The following is a 16,461-nucleotide window of genomic DNA, read 5'->3' on the forward strand; positions in this document are numbered from 1 at the left end:
GACGTCACCAACAGTGTAAGCCAACGTAAAGGGGTGCCGTGTACATCAAGGGGTCTCTCATCTCAACAGGATTTTTTTCTCATAATAAACAGTAAGAGCAGATAAACATACTGCCCAGTATTAGTGTGTTTTCGTGTTTGAGACAAATAAAGACATAAGTCTTCCACTGACATTTGTGCAGCCAGGGCATAACCTAGTGATTTTATCGTCACATAGCCTACATAGAAATACTCTGGTATAAGATGCACTGAAAAGATAGATAGATAGATAGACAAACATTCTGTATATTTACTGACTCTCCTGTTTCTAATAAACCCCCTTTGCCAATAGGTCTTTAACTTCTATTATGACACATGATTATGTAATGTGCAGTAGATCAACATGCATTGTTATTTTCATTTCCAAAGAAAAAACTCTTCTATGGGGTTGAGGAAAGGGCTGTGTGGTGGAAGGCAAACATTGATGTTGAACTCCATCCATTGTTGGTGAACATTCAATGCAGCCTGAACTGGCTTACTGTAACATGTGTTGCATATTCATATAGTACTGTGAATGCTATTTCAGGACAAAGAACCCTACATTTATTTCCAGAGTTGTATGCATTTGAATAATGTAACATGGCCTCATGAAGCCAAAACATACATGAACACTTCTGATGGAAGTGTTCTGAATGGATCAAATCAGTGTTTATTTCAAGCTCTGTAAGACATGAACACACAGTATAATAGCTGTGTGTATTGTTTTGGTGGAAGGAATCAGGACATGGTGGAGTTTTGACAAAGTAGTTAACTCCTCAGTTTGTGTTTGGAGTTTTGAGAAATTGAGTTGCAGTTTGCAAATGTGTTTAAACGTTTGGGGGAAACTGTAATGGGTAATTTCAGCCTCTATCTGGATATCATAGCCTCATCTAAAAGTTGCTACATTTAGGTATTTTATAAAAAATATTGTAGCCTCGTTAACAGTGTCCTAAAATAACTTATTTCTTGCTGGTTAACTGACAGTATAAAGGCGCCATTATCGTCTTAGTTCCACTTAGCAGCCTACCTGAGTTGAACTCTTTGGATCCTCCCACTCTGTTCAACTACACCCCTTCATCCAGCAGCACCCATTCATGTGGGACCATTCACGGGTTGACAGAGGGTGACGAGGGACGAGAGAAGGGGAGAGGAGGCAAACGGAGCGGGTTGTTCCCAAGAAGTTTGAGTCGGTGTGATGTTCACGTCTCTGACGGAGATTTAAACCACGCGTGTGATTTATGGTGAGTCCGTTTATGATAGATAGATTGATATCCAGATAGATTGATAGTCATCGTTTTTTTTTATGTTGTCAAGATTAAAACTCTGTGTGATAGTGACATGCATTAGCGAAAAGTGAAAAGCTGTGGGATAAAATAAAACAAAAACTGGGGGAAAAAAGAAAATGTGTTTAAAAGTCGGTTTGAAAAACGTACTGGCTTTGCTAAAAACAAGATAAAATCACGACAGTTAAAAATACCACATTCGTTTTCTGTGTTTCTATAAACAGTTGTGAAAGATAAATACAATCCAAAGATAAGATAAGACATCGTTTATAAGTGTTCCTTTATGTAGCCTTCTGTTAAAGTGTAGAAAAAGAATATTTGATCACATATCTCTTCAAGGAATATGTGTGCTCTTGATTTATTTCATTTTTTGTGGTTACAGCAAAAGGTTATCAAAGCGACTACAACACAGGAGAAAATAAATACAAGAAGAAAGAAGAAATATATACACCCAGGAATTCTAACAGCATTAATAAATAATAACCTCAACTATATTAATCTAAAATATAAACGAACACATCTGAAAATGAAACCTACTCAAGTAAATATGAAACAAACAAACAGGGAGGTAGAGGATGATGGCAAAACATGTTTTGTTGTGTAGAAAAAGTCAGAGCAGATCAGCTCAGATTGAAGTTGCACTGCTTTGATGCGTCAGAAATAGTGAGAGTCTTACTGCATTAACATCAATCATTTAGAAAAATTTAATTGGACATGAAATCTGTCATCACTTTTTATCACAATAGTAGATCCACTGCATGTTTGTGCATGATAACAGCTAACATTGCCTACTAAACAGCAATGGCAAAGTATAAATCTGTGGTGACTTTTAATATGCACAGCCATGCAGGTATGTGTGTGTGTGTGTGTGTATGTAAAGTTATCTGTTGTATGAAACAATCTCCTTGAAGCATGCGGTTTGCTCATGTGTGGCAGTTAGAGTGGCATTTAAAGTACCATCTAAAAAAACAAAAAGTGATCTCTGCCAGGTATGTTAAACACCTTTATAAGAAGGGAACTGTTGTAAGGCACCAAACCGCAACAAATTTAATTGTCATTTGATTGTAATGGGACACTTTTATATTTCACTGCCTTTTGTGGTCCTGTCACAAGTTTGATTCTCAGGCAGTTATTACTCAACATTCGGCTCAGGTTCAAAACTTCCTTGTAAACGTGCATGTTGTTCAGTGAAACAAGGCGTCTAATGTTTCGGTCAGTGACATTAAAACCTGTCCAAACATGCTTTTGTTAGATGGTGATTCTTTTTAAGAAACGCCTTACCTAATTGGATGAAGAAATTTTTATATAATGTAGAAAAACTTGACCTCCTTGATCCATTTAAACACCTAACCTTGAACTTAACTATAACCTTGAAGGCTACGACTAGGGAAGCGAAATGATCCAGGGGAGAGGACTGCTGGAAAAAACCCAAGACAAATCAAGTTTAACAAGAAACCGTTGGTCATGTAATTGCTCAATATGCCTCTTCAGTAGGTGACAAAAAAACCAGTGGGTTATTTCCCACGATGTTTCTGCTGGTAGGTACCGAAACTGGCACGACTTTAAAATGATGTGCCCTGACATGTTTACAAATATATTGCTTTGACCTATTCTCACCCTGCTGCATTTCAACCCCTATGTTTATCTCAATCTAAACTCCAGCATGTTCAGAGAGCGTCTTTCGCTCTGTTAGTTTGTTCTATAATCACGCTCGCACTTCTTCCACCCCCCTCTCTGTGCGTGGACGTGCCTGTCACTGTTTGTGCTGCAAAGCCTCAATGGTGTGACTTCACTCTCAGGCCAGTCCGAGCACTACTCTCAATACCCCATGGTGTCCGCTATTGTAAGTGCTGCCACTGGCTATACCCCCCCCCTTACACACAGGCTCTATTCAGGGGGTTATTGAGCAGGGATCGCCTTAATACCCAAAGAAACTCTCTTTTCTCTCTCCCTCATTTGCTTTCTGTCACAGTCGTCTTTTTCCTTCCTCCTCTCTTTAGGTTTAGAGAGGTGAACAAGGTCGGGCCTCTCCTCCGTAACCAGAGAAAACATTATTCAATCAGGCCCTCCTTCATCCTGCTGCAGGCTGCGTGTATCAGGTGTCTGAACAGGACTGACACTGTGAATGAGGAGGGGAAGTGATGCCTCAAGACGACAACTGTTGGAGAGTTTGCAGCAGGGGCTTGTATAGCTGCCACTGGAGGGAACCGAGGGAAAATAAGAGAAAAGTGAGTATTTTTAGCCATATATAAATAAATGTATTTATGTGACAATGAGGGTGTTCAGATCTGCTCCAAATTTCTTACGTTTAGGGGCCCCTTGTACTTCTGTACACTTGAACTGTAAAAAAAAAATCCCATAATCAGGGATTAACATTCCCATAGAAATCCTGAAATCTGAAATATTCAGTCAGCCATATTCAGAAACACGACCAATAAACTGTTTACTCTCTTGTTCCTTAAATGCAACGTAAATATAAGTGGATCCCCGTGTTTAGACAAAGCTTTTCATGCATTTGTAGAAAGGACAGCTTAAAAAAAACTGATGATCAAAATGCCTAATGTGCATAAGTGTGCCAAGCAAAATAAGTAAACTCACAGGTTCCAACAGGCTTGTAATGGATTTATCTAGATTAAGCAGGGGGAGAGGGGGTGGAGGCGGTACATAATTTCCAACAAAAAAGAGTGGGTGGAGGTGTGTGGCGATGGCGAAAGAGCATGAAGAGTTACGTTGTCACGGCGCAATGCAGGGCACAAACCCATCTACGAAAAAATGTTGGAACGGTGCCATTGTCTCTTCAGATCCATTTCCACTCTGGCATCCACACACACATACTTTCACTTACAAGCACACACACAAAGGATCCTGATTATTAGCTGAACCATCACAGCTGAAAACGATTAATATTTCACCTGTTGGTTCCACTTTAGTGCGCATGCTTCTGGTTCTCCGTCGTCGCTCTGGTCTCCCTGCTGGCCCTGTGCTGGATGTACGTCTGTCTGATTGCTTTAAACGACCAAGATGACGTGAACTGGTGAGCGATCACACACACAATAAGACCACATTGAATCTAGAACAAAAGCCCAGGATCCCGTCTTTTCTTTTCTGTCTGTATTGGTGACCTTTGTTCTGCTAACCCTGTGCTGCCCTCTATTGTTCTATTATCAGGCTGGCCTTTCAAAATCTGAAGCGATGGGTGAACTGGTTCATGGTGCTGGTCATCATCTCTGCAGCGCTAACCATCTACTGCGTTCTGCTGCTGGTGAGAATATAGTGTTGAAATGTTGCAGCAATGATGATGTGAATGCAGGATTTCATACCTTACTCTCATGGGCCTACTTACAGGTAATTACAGGCATGAGATTTGAGGTCCAGAATTCTGACTAGAAAAACACAACATGGCCATTGTTCAGCCTTGAAATCATAAAACCAGATTTTATTGCAATTAAAATTTTCTTATAAGAAAAGAGCCAGAGGTTAACAAGCCATGTTTGCAATATATGTTTTAAACTATACTCCATTCATTACAGCTCTTTGCACTCTTCCAAGTCGCCTTAGGAGAACAGCTCGACTTACATTGGCTACACAAGGTATCTTAAACATTAATGCGCCACTTTTTTCTAATTATGCAGCCATCATCAGTTAGTGTTCAATAATGTGTTTGCTTTTTCTCTGCACAGGTCTTCTTGTTTTTAGGGGTGATATTCATCGCTTCTGGGGTAGCGGGAATCAGTGTGAAGTGGCATGAGGAGTGGCAGACTGTTACTCTCTCCCTGCAGGTACAGCAAGAGTCTCATGTCGAAACTTTTAGCTCTTGTCTGTTGTACATGGTGTGACTTTGATGTGTGTGTGGCGCGGCTTCTTTGCAGGCCTCAGCTCCTTTCTTGCAGTTTGGTGCAGTTGGGGCGTTGACCCTGCTGAGCCTGTTTGTCTTCAGGGGCTTCCGAGCAGCCAAGAAAAACTGTAAGTCTCAGACGTCAATAATGAGCAGACACAGTCCTGAGATATTTCACAATGTATTCAGACACATTTTTTCACACCTTGACCTGGATTCTAGCACTCTAAGTTATGGCAAACAAATGTTTTCATGTGCAATTATCTAAACCTTTTATTTTTTTTATGATATCCAGCAAGTACATTTGAGTACGTGCACTTTATCAAATGGCTTTAGCCTTTTCATTGTGAGTAAATGTTATCTGTATAACACCATGTACAAAAATATCCATCTGGGAATTATTGCAAGGCAAAAAAGGTAAAAAAAAAGAAAACACAAATTTGAAAGGCACTGATATTTTTGATACTCCCACAAAACAAACAGCACTCTTTATTTACTGAAGCTTCTGAAGGGACTTCTGAAAAGGTCCTTTGTTGACTCACAGCGGATTAAAAACACGATTATTTATCGCTTGACTATTGTTCTCACCAGGGTCTAAGTTCCTCATCGCAGTGGTGTTTGTAGTGGTGTCGGCAGCCATCTTCCTGTGTCCCTTGCACATCCAGTCTCCCTGTCTCATAGAGATGCAGGAGTTACCTGAAAAACCAAAGCTCATCGGCCACCGAGGTGCACCGATGGTGAGGAACCTGTTTTACTTGACATCAACGACATGCTCCACCTCTAGTCATGTTGCTACATTAGTTAACCAGTTGTAATTATAGCTATGTAAGTATATTTCATGACAGCAGGGTAATGCAATGATGATTTAAAGGGACAGTACAAGATTTTTTTGGGTTCTTCTTTCTTGTGAAGAATAAGAAGACCAATCTTTTTTTACTTTTTGTTTATGAACACATCAAAGGGTATAAAGTTGCTCTCTGTCTTTATGCTAAGCTAAGCTAACTGCCTCCTGACCATACATTTATATATGTTAAATTGAATCCTGTGACCTTGCATGCAAACATCCTCCTGTCATTCATTCCACTCTGTTCACTAATGTTTTGTGATGAATGACTGTACAACTAGCTCAGGTATGAACAAATGTCCTATCATGTGACGGCACCATATGTCGCGCTGCTCTGTGCTTGATATTTGCTTTCCTCCTGGGTCACCAATAAGCTCAATTTAACGCTGCGTGTTGGGTTGTGTGTGTGTAAATGTAGCTTTAGGGTAGATTGTGACTTTTAAACACATGAGTGTGTCTCACCCATCTGTTCTCGCTGTGTTCAGCTGGCCCCAGAGAATACAATGATGTCGTTCAACAGCAGCCTCACGTGTGGCGTGACAGCCTTTGAGACAGACGTACAGCTCAGGTAAATGTGATCATATTTCAAATACTTTTTAGTGGATGATTTTCACAGCAAAGCATATTCATACAGTTTTTAAAGGTGTAGTCCGCATTGTTTCCTCATTCCTTTTGCACTCCTTTGCTAAACCCGCCGCAATTGTTACTGTGCACCTGTCAACCCTTCCTCCTTGCTTGGAACATAATAAATTCACTTTATAATGTGGTATTGGCGACTACCACTCAAGTATTTTTTCAAAGACAATGACTTTTAGATTTCAGAGGTAGATAAAATCAGGTAATCCAGTTTAGGTTATAATCTGATTGTTCAAAACTTTTGATTAGGATCAAGAGTTTGACCTACAAAATTGGGATTAAGTTATTGGCAGTAACATAAGGGCGTATTCAGGGTGGATTTCATGACCCAAATGTAATAAAACTCTAACAATTCAACATGTATATCATGTTGTTTATATACTGTAGACATTCATAAATATTTTGCACTTAGAAAAGAAGGATTTTGTCCCCATAAAATAATCCCTGCAATAGCTGTGAATTTCAAACTAAAATGATTTAATCTACTTTCATTTATAACTATATATTGATTTTAATGATACAGTGATGGTAGTTTTTAACAGTTGCATCCCTTTTTGCACCCCAGAAACCAAGGCTGTGCCCAGAACCTTTACGGTTCTTATTTAGGTCAACGTGGGTTTCCAGGTCTGATGGTTTTTGTAACTATATGTATTAGTTTGTTGTAATTTATTTGTTGTAGTTCAGATGTTGTCAGTCAGAAAGAAGATGTTTGTATGGTTTTATTGGCGTTTCTTTGGCTTGACTTGAGGCCTACATTGTGATACAGAGCATTGGTAATCATTTTGATCATACTGGGCCAGGGTGATCCAGTGGTTTCTTTGAGAAAACGGCACAAATGTAAAATGGATTAGGGGATCCTAGATAGAAAATTCTTATCAAGATTAAACTTTTTGAACAACTGGACCATGATTGTGACATGATTAGAGCTTTACTGTTCATATTTCCAAACTTTGTTATTCACTTTTAAAGTTACTATTTGGTTTTGCAAAGACTAAAATGGCCTAAAAAGCCTGACAGAGCTTCCATATCTATATATGGTTGGTAAGCTATGATTGGACAATCACTGGTGGGGTTAAGCAAACAATTAGTTATATATCTATGTGGTGGTTGATCATCAGTTCCATTGGCTCATCTTCTTTGACTGTAACATTTTATCAGTGCTCTTCTAGTTTGTTTTGTTGCGGTCAATGTTGGTGGTATATTACTTAATACTAGAGATAGACCGATATGGTTTTTTCAGGGCCGATACCGATTATTAGTAGTCAAGGAGGCCGATAACTGATATTTGGAGCCGATATTCATTTGCAGTAAAAGTTAAAATATTGGCGTCAAAATTTTGAATAATACAAACTCCAACACTTAACTTTGTTTAAATGCCTTTAAGCATATGTTTATTAAACAAACAAACAAAAAGCGCAGGGAGTTCCCAGGGTCAGCAGCATCTCTTATAAAGTTAACTGAAAATTTAAATAAATAAATAAATAACTTCCTGAAGTTTATAAAGTAAATAAAACAAAGTGAAATAAAATTTGCAAAGAAATGAACTCTTATCGGCCGTCAGATTTAAAAAAGAAAAAGAAAAAAAAGGCAGATGCTGATATGCATCAAAATGCTGAATATCGGCGCCGATAATTGGCCCGGCCGATAACCGGTCTATCCCTACTTAATACACCTTTAAATTGGGATTACTTTGGCCTCACATATGCTTTCTTTTATTGTTTTTCTAACCTAGTGAGGACGGAAATCCCTTCTTGATGCATGACCATCGTGGTGAGTTCCTGCGGAGAACGACAAACGTTAAAGAGAAGTTTCCTGACCAACACTTCACCCACAGCAGCAACCTGAGCTGGAAGGCATTACAGAGTCTGAATGCAGGTGAATGGTTCCTAAAGGTGAGAGCTATGCTGTAACACATGCTCGATGACACACTCATGAAGGTATTTGTGTTATTACGACACATGCTGCACTCTAAGGAAGTATGATCTGAATTTCCAGACGGATCCTTTCGGTTCAGTGTCCATGCTCTCAGCGGAGGAGAAGAAAACAGCCAGGAGACAGACTATACCCTCCTTAAGTCAGCTTCTTGACTTAGCCAAGCAGCACAACACCTCAGTGATGTTCGACCTTTATGGTGATGCGGCAAATATCACAGAGCGCACAGTCAGCACCATCTTGGAATCTGGCATTGACCAAAGTCTGGTACGTCTAATTCTCATCTCTCTGATGGAATCAAGATACTTCATGACATGTTAAGGTGATGTTTTTTTTCCTCTTTTATAGATCCTCTGGCTTCCTCCAGAAAAAAGGGGATATGTAGAGGATGTCGCCCCAGGCTTCATCCAGGTCTATAAGGATGATGACAACAACAACAACACCAGAAAACATCTGAATGTGAAATACAGCAACCTGAGTATGACAAAAATCAGGTAAGAAATATACCTGAAACAATACACACCCATATTATCTCTGTGGTTGTGCCAGTGGGCTTGCACAGTAGTGTGTTAATTAAAAGTGTGTGTGTTGCATGCTGAGACACAGTGCTGGCACTGTCTGTAGAGGCGCAGGATCTGCTTCCAGGGAACCAGATTCAAATCATGTACCAACCCAGGAGTGGTGTTTCACTGAGGACCAGACCAACCTTTTAAGAAAATAGATAATGAAATACAGTGTTGGTACATGTCTGAGGTGCTGCAAAAAGTGCTTACTGACCTGAGTCAGTGTGCTGTTTGCTTTGTGTAGTTCACACCTTTGATCACATACTATGAAATGTGTTTCTGGTCAGGGATCATGATGCCTGTGATAGCAGCCTAGGTTTTCGTATTGTAAATAAACTGCATTTAAATGTGCATACATAAATACATTCATCAACTTCTTTTGATACGAAAAATACAGACACATGTAGATGGATGCCTGCACACACAAATATTTACTGCTTTCCACACTCAGGGATTTCCCCCTCCTGTCACACTGAATTTGAGAAGCTCAAATTCAGCCACTTCCAAGCTGACTTCACCTTTGGCGGTATCGCACGGTACAGATTCCATAAATTAGCTGTTGTCCAACAGAAGCTAATGCTTATCAAACACTTTTTCTAAATTGAAATAGGCCCCAATTTTTCAGTTGCTGACCATCAGGAAGCAGTGAAATGACAACAATGTCTTATGTTAATGACTTTCAACTTGAAACACAGCAGTACAACCTCATAACAGCATAAGAGCTTCCCATCCTCAGCTCCATAATAGCTGTCTATAAATATGCTACTTCTTACGTCATGCACCTACATTATATACCAAGCTTGACTTTTGATATGTTCCGTCCTAAACACTGTGTTTGTATCCGACAGCGATCTTCGGAGAATGAACATTACAGTGAATCTGTGGGTGGTGAATGAACGCTGGCTCTTCTCTCTGCTGTGGTGTGCAGGGGCCAGCTCTGTCACCACCAACTCCTGCCACCTCCTACAAAAACTAAATCAGCCTGACTGGGTCATGGTGAGCACTACATACAGCTGCACGTACAGTGGAACATGCTTTACTTTCCTGTTGGAAACTATCACTATCCTGCATTAAGTAACATCATCTAAAGCACTTGATTTGGAGCTGTAAAGTTTGTAAAAAATATTTGACACGCCTCGACCCTGCGGCATGTTTGTGTGTTTCAGGGGCCTCACACTTACAGAGTAATATGGATCACAGTGGACATTGCATCTATTGTGATAATGATTGGACTCTACATCTTTCAGCGGTAAGTTGAGCATGTGTTTGCACATTTGTGTCTGTTGCATGAAAAGGTCTATGAGTGACTTATCCAGCTCACTGTTTCTGCCAGGAAAACACACTGTTATTGTCTCAGAAAAGGTACAGTACGTTATTATTTAGCTAATTCATTACTGACTCATCTGCAGATTCATTTTAACAATTAATACATTCATCTTTAAGTTTGTCTTTACATTTTTAATCAATGTTTCTGAATGTCATATGTGACACCCCTAAAATAGTTGTGTATTAATTATTTGTTGATTAACCAACTAACCAACTAACTCTTTCAGCTTTAGCTTAAAGATTGACAGAAATGATGCTAGAAAATGACTAGCAACTTGTCTTCACACTAAAATGTGGATGTAGTGCACAGCTCACATCTTGATTGAGTAGGTTTAGCTATCTTTAATTAACACTGTTAGCTATAACTCCATGAGTCTGAACAGGTTGCTAATTAAATGTTTAAAAGTAGTGGTATTTATCCAAGCTATTTCTTATTATCTGTTAAAATGTTACCACGAACACAAATATTATTCCAGGTAATACAAATTTAATTAGTTTGCACCCTTTATTTACAAAATCCTATTTTGGAGAATGTCATAAGGCAAGCAAGTTGACATTTTCACCAATTATTTTTACTGAAATGGATAAGCAGGCATTTACAAATATATGTTTTTCTAACTTTTGTTTTTATTTCCCACAGCTACAGAGAATCAAAAAAAGAATACTTTATCGTGGAATGAGAAAGAACTGTCTCCCTTCTTACCCACTGTGTAGTTCGACCGACTCCAGCAGGAGGTATTTCCGTTCTGAAACTGACCTGCATCCTTGTCTGCACTGCCAGAACACTCTGGACCTAGATAAGGAAGCAATCAAGTTAATGTGAACAACTATGCTATATTTTGAAGCCGTGATTCCCAAAAAATGTATAAGATATGATTAAAAGTTGTGTGTGTGTCTGTGTGTATGTGTGTATAAGTCTAGCGGGTCAACTGGGTTGAGGGTTTACAGGGTTTTGATCATTATTTTGCTACTAAAACTATGAAGCTTGTCTCTGATTGTATCACTGCAACATGAACTCTAGATATGCACTGGATTTCCTCTTGGCACTTTAAGTCTTGTCATATTTTTCTGTTGTTTCTGTTTTGACTTTTGTTTTTAAACTTCTTTTTATGGTGGCACCACTGCAGGAAATATGTGGATGTACTGTAACCTGAGCCAAAAACAATATAATGTTTTTTTCTAAATTGCCTTGTGTCTGTGTGTTTAGTCATGTATACTGAATGAAAAAAAAGTCTTATTTTGTGGTCTTCAAATCAAAACAAGCATCATAATATAGATGAAAAGTTTAGTTAGAACATACGCATTGTAGCTTGTCTTGTGTTCAGTATTTCCAACATTACATTTTCTGCACTCAAGAAATACAAAGAAATGCAATAACAGGTGGAAATTCACACTGAGAGAAAAATATAATATGTAACTAAACAACCAGTTATGTTATTTTATTTTCACAAGAATCAAAACAAATTTCTGTCATAGTGCTTACTGTTAAAATTATTCTCTATCGGTTAAGCATTTCGCTCCTTTAACATTGTCAGAATAAATCAAAAAATGATGCAGCAGAATCACAGGTAACTTTTATATTTATCTCATTCTTCTACTTGTCAAAACTTGTCGCATTTATTACCCACAATGCATTTCAACCGCATAGCACTCGATAAGGGATTCGGTTCGTTTCTGCTAGTAGCGGCTAAAGTAACCCCGAGTAGCTATCTCTAAGCAGAGACGAAGAGCGAGCCACAAAGGTCTGGTAAACTCACCTTTTTCTAAGTACATACCTCTAGATATTTTCATTTTTAAACTTGTCGTCTGTCCTAACCGACGCTGACTCAATTCACAATTCCCTCTGGAGCCTAAAACGGCTTTATATAACTTTTCCCCATTTGCACAGTTTTCCCTTGGACCTGTACACAGCTCAAAAGTGTGTAAATTCCCAGCACCACCTTAAGGCACCACTAGATGGCACACGTTGCCAAACCTTGGAGCATAGGCGACTTAAAGAGAAAAATTTAACCACGGATAAGATGCCTCACTAACCGATTGATCAGTATTGATGATGTCATGTTAAAAGATAACCTAAACCAGCAGCAGGTGGCATAGTCTAGCTGTATCAATATTGTTATTATTGGTCCCAATGAGGCTGTGGGCCGGTGTCCATGAAGGCGAGGCATGTGTGTGAGAGAGGGAGGGAGGGGAAACATGTCACGTTCAGGGGCAGTTTTGCCCAAAACTTCTGGAAAGTTGACATGAACCAAACAGGCTTTCCTCTTGTCACATCTTAACCTCTGCGAGTGGGTGTGGACCACCGCTGACCGCAGCAGTAACAGACGGGGAGTGTCCAGCGACTGGATTTTAAACTCAATATCTCACATTGTTTGTGGAGAAGGAGCGGCAGCTTTTGTGCTAGAATTATCCGAGGCTATTGCTGTTATTATTTTACTCCTGAAAACAGATCAAACTGTACATTTTCATGACGTTTCGAGACGGCCGCACCATGTTGCATAAATATGGTAAGTACCGTTAACGCAACATAACTCTTCATGTCCCTCACGTGACAAAGTTTTGTAGTAATAAGTTGAAGTGGGTTTTTTCAGGTCAAATGACAGCTCTTTACTCCAGTAAAGTTTCAGCTGATTTAAACACTGGTCCTCAGTTTTAATCCCATGAGAGATTTTTCTGTCCCTAGGGAATTGAAAATGTAAAATACTACAACTGTAAATTGTGCAACTTCCGGGCAGCATGCAGGTCACTGATTTGAGATTTTTCTCGATCAAAATGTTCAGGATTAGGCTGGAAAGCTCTGAAGTAGTAGATTTACCTCCGTGCATCATCTCTGTGCTGTGTTCCTCACCACCCACCAAGTTCAAAACCCAGCTGTACAGTCGTGTTGCAAGAGAAAAAGATCTTTTATGTGCTCTGCATGGGGATGTAGCAAACTGCAGTGTAGCCTTTTATAAGTCACATTTTATAACTATTATTGTATATTTTGTTTGACACCCTATATTTGTACCTTACAGTGTGTCTGTGATAGTCAAAAAGGAAGTTGTAGCTTTCTTACTTGCTTCATGTGTACTTGCTATTTTTGTACCTGTATTTTTTTCATTATATTCGATTATTGTTTATAATAATAGAGAACAACTTTATAGTGAACAATATAGAGACAAACTGTTTTATAGATTTTGGAGCTGAAATTAAAAATTGATCAGTGAATGATCAAGAAGAAGAAAATTACTCTGCCAAAAAATTCTAAATTAATAAACTTTTTGAAGCAAAAGTGCCAGAAGTTTACTTCAATTTTATTTTATATAGTCTTATTTTACAGTAGACTGTAGGCTAACTGTTTTTGAGTTGTGGACTGTAGGCTTGACCAAACAAGATACTAAAAAATGTACTTACTCTGACTTAATTGGTATTTTTGTTTTAATATTTGCTGACATACAGTGTAAACAATAGTCAAGAGTATTATCTGTAGAGTATTGATAAGATAATTTATCATAAGTTGCAGCCACAGATTTAATGCATTTATATATAATATTTTCACTTCTCTGTCCCTGGATTTACAACCTATTAAAAGCAATATAACACATATTAACTTGAATCCCAGTTCATGAAAATATTATTGATCCTGTCAATGATGACTGCTGACTTGTGATGGTTCTCTGCTGCTGATGTCCTCACGCATGTGTTTATTTTGTTTGGCAGACACGGAGCGAGCGGTGGGGCTGCTCAGACGCTACCAGGCCAACCTGACCAGTCCAGAGGAGCAGGCGCTGAAGACCAGCGTTGGCAAAGTGTCCGCCATCTTGGGCAGCCAGCTGTTCCAAGCCCTTCTTGGTAAGAAAAACACTTTTCAAGTGCTTGTTTTGCAGAAGGGACTTTTTCAAAACGCTGCACTCTTGAGTAAATTACATCAGAGTGTGGACTTTCTAAAGAACTTTCCTGTGCACACCCCCTTCTTTTGAAGCAAGGAAGAGTTCACAGCTTGTTTGCTTCATTCTGGACTCATACTATATCAGTCTGTATGTAGTGAAGCGTATATGCTGTGTTTTGTGTTGTCATGTGACTGGCTGCAGGCGGACACAGGATGTAGACAGGGTCAGGTTGTATTCATTTTCATTGGAAGTGAACTGATTTTAAGTGTTCCCCAATTAAGTGTTATGAAAGAGGCCTTTCAGTTTGTCTCACAGAGGTTGGCTGTATACCTTGTTCTGTAACACACTCCGATTTAAATTAAATCCCTATAAAGCCACAGTATCTATATATAGCTCAGTCGTACTGTAAAAAGCACAAATCTTTCCTTTTGTGTACCTGATACTCTATGAACTTATATCGACATGATGTAGATCGTCGCTTAGAAAAGTCAGCTTCACCAGAGAGCCGTATTCATATCACCTTCATAACAAGTTTGGTGTTTCAGAAAAGAGCTCAGTGAAGCCAATGGGAATCTTAAACTCGGTTCCTTATAAAGCACATTGCATCAGTTTAACCGATGGTTGAGTGGTCCTTCTAATTACCACAGCCATGTTATAATGATGCTTGCCCCTGGGTCTGCTGCTGCTACTGCTGACCCACTGCTGCTTCGCTGCTGGGGAGCAGAGGGGGGGAGGGGCTGATCAGGCAGTTAAAGAAATACAATATGAGGGTTTGTATCAGCATCTGAAGGAATGTTTAACCCACTTTTATAATATTCTGTTTGTCTGTGAGGCTTAGCACCATTTAAACGGAGAGTATGAATTATATAATTGATCATTTGTGGTGCTGATGCAGGTTTCTTGTATGAGTTCAAGATCTGTTTCTGTCGTTGCTTGTTTTTCATCACAGTGAGGTCAGAGGTCAGCCGTGGTACGTACCCCAAGGCTAATAAAGGCTTCTTTAAGTGCAGCAGATCTATATAGCCTTATTTTGGTCAGGTACTTGCATAACACAGAACATTCCCATCAGCCTTAGCTGTAGCTTACTCTGTGTTTGTTGCCTATTACTAGACGTTAGCACGCTAACATGTTTAACAAAGATGGTGAAGATAATAAATATTATACAAGGATTCTTTAAACATCAGCAATTTAGAGGCGGCTGCGGCTCAGTGGTAGAATCGGTCGTCTTTCAGTCGGAAGGTTGATGGTTCGATCCCCAGCTCCCTTAGCCTACATGTCAAAGTGTCCTTGGGCAAGATACTGAACCCTGTGGCATAGCCAATGGTGTGTTAGTCGGGCACTTTACGTAGCAGCCTCTGCCATCAGTGTACAATGTGTGTGTGAATGGGTGAATGTGAGCGGTCGCAAGACTAGAAAAGCGCTATATAAGTACAGTCCATTCACCATTTATTTACTATTTACTATCACTGTTAGCATGTTGTTGGCTAACGGAGGCATTTAGCTCAAAGCAACACTATGCCGAAGAAATGCTTCACAGAGCTGCTAGCATGGCTTTAGACTCGTCTTGTTATAGGAAAGTTATACACACAGTTAGGGATGCACACTTTTATCGGAACATTATTGGTATCTGCAGATAATGGCTTGAAAATATCGGCCAATATGTCATTTTTCTGCCGATATTTTCTACCGATAAAACAACGCTTTAATGTCGCCTAAATGCTCCATGATTCCCGAAAACAAGAAAAGTAAATGTTACAAACAAATAAATGTGTCATTTAAGTACTTTTCTTATATCACCCAGTGAATTTGTACATTTTAGATTAGATTAGTTATTTCTGCATCTGCCAGTGAGCCACTACAATAAGTAAAGACATGATATAAATTCCACTACAGGGGAGGTACTTGATGTACTCTGCAATGAGGTGAAAAAAAAACATGTGCCTCATATATCGGTATGGAAATCGGCAAAAAGGGTTGAGAAATATCGGTATATCGGATATCGGCAAAAAATTCAATATCGTGCATCCCTACACACAGTATGTACTGACCTGTCGACTCATTCGGCTCGAACTACAGTTTCATAGAGAGAATTCTTCTTCAATACAAGATGATTTTAAGCTACCATTGTGGGTTTTACAATAAGCCATTGACCATAT

At 39.2% G+C, this 16,461-nt stretch overlaps 1 protein-coding gene across 2 annotated transcripts; it reads left to right on the forward strand.

Annotated features, from left to right (window-relative positions):
- Window positions 1-1,126: 1,126 nt before the first annotated feature.
- On the forward strand, window positions 1,127-11,620 carry gdpd2 (glycerophosphodiester phosphodiesterase domain containing 2). 2 transcript variants are annotated; one of them, XM_069670347.1, is made up of 16 exons: window positions 1,127-1,258; window positions 3,301-3,528; window positions 4,231-4,334; window positions 4,469-4,562; window positions 4,831-4,890; window positions 4,981-5,079; window positions 5,170-5,263; window positions 5,727-5,872; window positions 6,465-6,547; window positions 8,348-8,507; window positions 8,611-8,814; window positions 8,896-9,041; window positions 9,959-10,106; window positions 10,277-10,359; window positions 10,444-10,472; window positions 11,077-11,620. In XM_069670347.1, the coding sequence occupies exons 2-16, from the start codon at window positions 3,442-3,444 to the stop codon at window positions 11,148-11,150; spliced, it is 1,611 nt and encodes a 536-aa protein (XP_069526448.1). In that variant the 5' UTR covers window positions 1,127-1,258; window positions 3,301-3,441; the 3' UTR covers window positions 11,151-11,620. The 2 variants fall into 2 exon arrangements, with proteins under 2 accessions (XP_069526448.1, XP_069526449.1); XM_069670348.1 differs by lacking the exon at window positions 10,444-10,472.
- The last annotated feature ends 4,841 nt before the right edge of the window (window positions 11,621-16,461 follow it).

The sequence above is a fragment of the Semicossyphus pulcher genome, unplaced genomic scaffold (genome assembly GCF_022749685.1).
Source record: "Semicossyphus pulcher isolate SPU_LCO1_2020_fin unplaced genomic scaffold, fSemPul1.0.p SCAF_2, whole genome shotgun sequence".
In the NCBI taxonomy this organism is placed as follows: domain Eukaryota; kingdom Metazoa; phylum Chordata; class Actinopteri; order Labriformes; family Labridae; genus Semicossyphus; species Semicossyphus pulcher.